The 6,018-nt window shown below is 35.6% G+C and overlaps 2 protein-coding genes across 2 annotated transcripts; both read right to left on the bottom strand.

The window, feature by feature from the left end:
• Nucleotides 1–272: 272 nt before the first annotated feature.
• On the bottom strand, nt 273–2,207 carry Tsp_03402 (hypothetical protein). Its single transcript, XM_003379700.1, has 7 exons — nt 2,120–2,207; nt 1,823–1,951; nt 1,520–1,770; nt 839–938; nt 598–743; nt 402–541; nt 273–330 (listed from the first exon to the last, which is right to left on the bottom strand). Exons 1-7 carry the CDS (start codon nt 2,205–2,207, stop codon nt 273–275), a joined length of 912 nt encoding a protein of 303 aa, XP_003379748.1.
• A 1,278-nt stretch (nt 2,208–3,485) lies between these two features.
• On the bottom strand, nt 3,486–4,614 carry Tsp_03403 (hypothetical protein). The gene is made up of 2 exons (XM_003379701.1): nt 4,047–4,614; nt 3,486–3,532 (listed from the first exon to the last, which is right to left on the bottom strand). The coding sequence occupies exons 1-2, from the start codon at nt 4,612–4,614 to the stop codon at nt 3,486–3,488; spliced, it is 615 nt and encodes a 204-aa protein (XP_003379749.1).
• Between the last annotated feature and the right edge of the window lie 1,404 nt (nt 4,615–6,018).

The raw sequence follows: 6,018 nt of genomic DNA on the forward strand, positions 1-6,018 counted from the left end.
TTTACAAAATCTTGTCCATCTTTGTGGATGCGCCTGAAAACTTTTTTCAATTTTTCATTTTTTAAGCACAACGTTTGATTTGAAATGGAAAAGAAACTATTTTTCATCAGCTTCATTTGCAAGTATTTTATTGTTGTTGTTTTATAGGAAGTTATGATAAAAAGCTTTACAAGACAGATGCGCTTATAATTGCGCGATTTCATTATAAGCATGAAGACAGTAAGAATGGTGTTGAAACTAAGCAGGCAAACCAAACGCGACTGGAATTATTTTCAATTTCGTCCAGACAGCTGAGAAATATCTTGATTATTTTCTCGTTCTTTTCGCATTCTGTAAAATTAGATGTAATTAGATTTTCAAAGAATATGAAGGTGTTGTTTTTTTCTTCTTGAAATTGTTACTGTTCTTTGATGCAAAAGTACAAATCCATGCTGATGTCAGCCCCGGCGGTCCAAAGACCAAAATTTTCCGCTTCCGTTTCTTCTAAATATACATAAGCGACTGGCGGTTCCTCAGAAAAGCCAACCAGGGTATCTTTGAGCTGAAACGGACTGGAATTAATCAGGGGAGTATTGTATTCGTTGCTAGTAGAGAAACCTTTGAAGCACGCGTGCCGGAGCAGAGGCTACTTTTGCGTGGTATTACATAGGCACCGTCGAACTCGTAATTTTTGCTGACGTCATCGCTTTCTGCTGAAGAACACTCTGAAGCTGATTCGATCAGTAAACAAGGCCTGCCATTGCCTGAAATCGTATAAAAGCAAGCACTGTTCAGCACTTTTCAGATAAGATATATTTTCTTTTCTGCACAGGACAAAGATTAATAAATTCCGATATACCGTTCAGTGGTGAAGTAGGCATGTTGACGTAGGAAGCGACAACTGTGGCCACTTGACGCAATTCTGCCAGCGTTTTCGGAGTGGCCACTGCACCATTTTCCTGTAATCAGTCGGTTTAAAATTTATTTGAATATTTTTGCAGATTGTTTATTCGTGAAAACTTTTGCGCAGATTTGCTCATATCAGATTAATTTCAGAGTATTTTTTTTTCAATTACAGAAGGGTAAAAAGGAAATTGAATGAAATGTCGTTTTCAATTGAAATTTTCCAAAACGAGGACAGACGACAGCATTTCTTCCTTTTATCAAGCATTTGAAATTTCCGTTTTAAAAATGTGAACTTTTGTTGATGTAAACAGCAAAAAAGAGACATATAAGAGTTGTTAAACTCGTGAAATAGTTTTCTCTTTTAAACTTCCAAGGACATTCTAGGTACGTTTATTATTCTGATGATATCAATGAAATTGGTAGAGCTTTTGTTGAACAAACAAGAAACAACGCTGTATTGAAAAGAGCAGTTTGATTTTGCTGCGACAGATGGGCAGATATGAAATGCATCATTGTTTGCTTTTCAATATATTAATAATACGAGAAATGTAGGCATTGAAATATTATTTCAGTTAAAATTTTCAAGTTAAATAAAGGAAAGAAAGAAATACTGATAATGTGTATGTATACTTACATCGTTTGAATTGGTTTCGTCGAAATTAAGCAATTTTGACGAAAGAGGTGATGCTCTGGAAGAAGGTTTCTTCAACGCTGTCGTTTTACACTGCGAACGGCCGTTGATACTGTAAGAAGGTGATCTGACGTGTTGCCATTTTTTTGACGACGATATTTCAACCGGCGATATTGGATATTGATAATTTGAATCGATCGTTTCATTTGCATGTTCGGATTTGTTGTTCATCTCCATCTTTGAATGCAAAGAAGCTAAAAAATACAGATCTATTAGAAATCATATAGTCAACTGATTTTCGTATACTTTGTTGTTCTTTTTTGAATGCAATTTCTTTCAGTTCACGGTTTCGACGAAATTTTTCCAAAAGGGCTGTCATTTCCGCATAACCAGCGTTCGATACTGTGGTGGCGGTGGTCATTTTTTCTGACTTTTCTGAAAAATGGAAAAATTGATCAAACAAGCTGAACTTTTATGCATATGCAAAAAAAGGGAAACATTTCATGCTATCCTTGACATGCGCGTCTTTGGTATGGGTTTGATGAAAAGTTGTAAATTGAAAAAATAAAAAGAAACAAAATAATAATTGTAATAATAAAAAACTATTTCCATTGGGTTCATCGTACGTGAAACCCTGAACATCCCGCTGGTAGAAAGCTGCGTTTTTTTTCAATATTTCGACATATTCCATTGCATGGCAGTTCGCGGAACCGGGTCACCAGCAGTTCAACAAATGCTACAGATTTTTTCTTATTTATTGTTGAAAGATTGATTAACTGAAGCTAATTATTGTTTAACAAGATTGCGAAGTGGAAATTATCATGTATTTCGACTTCGACGGGACGACAGAAAAAAAGGGGGGGGGGGGGAAATGAAGAAGAGTGCATTCGTTTCGACATGCCTGTTATATATGTATATATAATCAGTGAGAGAGGGAAAAAGACTGGACTAGCTGTTTGGAATGAGCGTAAAGCAGCAACGCCGTACAGTAAGAAAACAAGAATGAAGAAGAAGAGTACATTTGAACGGTGATGAAAAGGATTTGTCATCGTTTGAGGGGGAAGGGTGAGGGGGAGGATGGATGATTTGGCCAAATGTTGAAGAATAATATTTGCTCAGTGTGACGGTGCTTGCTTAAAATGAAAATTCGTTCAAAAGAACTAGTTGATCCGTGCAAAAGGCTTGTTGACCTCAATCTGAGCTTCGTCGTGGCCACTGGATGCGGGCAAGCGTTGATGGGCGTGGGCTAACATTGGCTTCTCTCTGTCAGACGGTATATCAAGTGAACGCGTTTTCACAGCCGACAAGCAGCAATGCTTAAGTGCACTCGGCATTTGTAGGAACATGAAAATGTTCATGTCGATACACAGTGAAAACAAAGTCGTGAACAAAAAGCATGCTATTCGTGGTGATTCATAATTGCAATAAATTTCATGCAAAATCCGTTGAGATTTCATTGGTAATTATAATAACAATATAAACAATTATTTTTAAATTAAAATTGACCCATATAACGTAATCATTTCATAATTAGGAGCAAATTATTAACAAAAATTAATACTTTATTATCATTAATTTGCAACATTTTGACAGTAATTTTTTTTCCTACTAAATCCTGATCATTTTATATTGTACGTTATTTTGATCAAAATGGAGCAAATTTCTTTTTTCAATTTCAAATGTTTTGTCACAATTAATGGTCAACGAAAGATGCGGATAAACGGTAAGATTGTGATCTGTTGTAGAATAGTTATTGAATTTGTTTGAATTAATTAGTCATGCGAATGAATAATTTTTTCCGTCACTGTTTCGTGCCGAACGGTTTATAATTTCGACAGTGCAGTTGCGACAATTTATTCGTAAAATGATTCTTCTCTGAGCATAATCAAAGTTGAGTGTTAGGTTATCAAATGTGTGAAAAGTGGGATCCCAATTTTACAGTCAATTTTTATAGCGTATTTTTGTCATTTCATCCAGGAACATGCAAAATTGTTATTTCATCGTATAATTTAATGTCTAAAAATGCATTGATCGTAGTTTGTCCAAATTGCATTTAATCAGCTTAAGAAATATTTAGAAAAAAATTTAACTGTTCATTTGGTTAGATTATTTTTTTTACCATCTCGGAAATTTAAGTTTAAAAATTGTTGTGTAGTTTTATTCAAACTGATGAAATTGACCACGTTAAAGTGTTAATTAGCTTGTACTTGACCATTCGATATGCCAAAAATGGGCGACAGAATTGTTTATGTGAAAATTTGTTCCTAACGAAATGATCAATTTGTAAAGTTGAAATGGGATTTTTATAATTTTTACATTTTACTTTGGTTAAATGAAGTCCGTTTTTGATTTAACTTGATTATCAAAGTTTGATTGTTTTTGCTTGCATGCTCGATTGATAGTCAGAAGATCTTTCGGGATCGAATGAATCATTATTATTATAATGGTAGAAAGTGAATTCGACGGGTGGTTGATTTTGTATAAATTTTCCAAATATGAATGAGAAATAATTTGAAATGGAAATTCTTACTTGAGAGGGGCTTTCTGTCCGTCGTCGTCGTCGTCAGTGGTGTACAGTATTCTTTGGAAAGTTTAGCCTGAGCTATACTTGAATGCTTGGATACGGGTTGGTGGTGTTGGATTTGATGGTGGCAATTTGATTCGCCAGCGGACAAGCTTTCGAATTTTTGCTTCAACTTGTGCACTGAGGATGAATTGACGGTCGTCTGTGGTCTTTTCGTTTTGTCGGCCATTGCTTTGGTGAAAGTTTCGCAACGGTCTTGCTGTGACTTTGCAACGACGGCATCGATTTGAACTTTTCCCCTTTGGCATCGCAATGGCTCCGATTGAATAATACACTGGGAATGGACAGTGTTGGTCAAAAAGCGCCGTCGTAATCTTTGGACAAATCCAGGCCCGTAGGCTTCTTCGTCATTTGGCGAACGAAGAAGGGCGGTGGTCTCTTTGGTTGGACTTTTCTTCAGCCCATCCTGCGACGAGGATTTCGTGGTACGGAAAAAATCACACTTGGTCGAATAGACTTGCCAACGTTTGGTGACTGCAATGTCCGGCTTCGGCCATACGGTCACTGCAGTCATTGTTTGTTGTTTGTTGTGCAGTTTTAGCAACGTTTGCTTCGTTTCATACCTTCAAAGAAGAGAAAGTGCAATTATGACTCAGCCAGCAGCAGATAGCAGACGAGCAGAAGGGAAAAATAGGACGCTCGGTATGGGCAAACTTTATAACATTAACATTAACATGTGACATCGTATGCTTTTGCAGCAATGCAGACAGAGAGAGAAAGAGAGAGTGAGAGCAATCGATAATGGTCAACACACGCATACGCATACGCATACGCATACACTGGACCCGGTTCAAGCATGCACATACGAAACGATTGGAACGTATTTCGCTTTTCAATGTTGTATTGATTTTCTTTTTTTCTTTTTTCAACTCTCAACTTTCTCTCTCAAAAAGTCTAAAGCAATTGACAACGAACAACATCTCTTAACTACAAATATGAAATTGTGAAAAAAAATTTATTGAAAAAAATACAATTTTTTAAAAATACTTTAAAATATAAAAAATAAAAAAATATCATTTTTTAATAATTTTCCAAGATATGAGTGATTTATAACGAGAAAAGAAGTGTAATGGAAATTGTTCAACTGTAATGGCCCTTGTATATTGTGTTTACTGATCGATTGGAGTTTTGGAGTTGTTTGTTGTGCACATGGTTGTTTGAAAATGGACGACCAACAGTATAGAGAATAAAGAACGTTTTGGGGAAAAATTTTATGCCTCCCCCTTCCACATCGATCAGGGGTCGATTTGAGCCAAATATTAAAAATTATATTTTCAAAAACTTATGCGAATAATAATAATTTCCTTACTGAAGCTTCGCTTTGACTTTTTCGTCGTCTCTGACCAGTTTTGAACTGCTTGAATATTTTAATGATTGGCATTTGAAAAATTTTTCGGCTTTTCACAATAAGAAATGATCAGTTTTGAAAATTCTCTCTCTTCCCCCCCCTCCCCCACTCTCATTCTGCGTCGTCGATGCAATTAAGCCAAAAACTTGTTTCTTTCTGCATTTGTAAAAAATACGTTTGTATAATTTTCAAAATTATGCAAATTATTTGCAATTTTTTTCCCGATTAATGCGTATTATTGAAAATATTGAAATTTTATTGTAATTTTTATCTTTTTTTTTTGAACGAAATGAATATGGACTTCCATAATGATGGAGGAGATGATGTTTAGTTTTGTCACTTGTCTGTGTAGAGTGCTCTTCTTTCGTTTTTATTCTTTTCCTGTCAAAAGTCCCTGTGACACATCTTGTGGACAAACTTTTCAAAAATTTCCAGTTCTACTCCAACAAGCATAATTTGAATAGCTTGCCTACTGTAATCAGTACACTGTTATCCGGCAATGTTGAAGCTTTGTCCTGATTCGGTGCAATTAACCTGAATCGGAGTGTTTTTTTTCTTAAATTCAACTGG

The sequence above is a fragment of the Trichinella spiralis genome (genome assembly GCF_000181795.1).
Source record: "Trichinella spiralis strain ISS 195 chromosome Unknown Scfld2, whole genome shotgun sequence".
Lineage (NCBI taxonomy): Eukaryota > Metazoa > Nematoda > Enoplea > Trichinellida > Trichinellidae > Trichinella > Trichinella spiralis.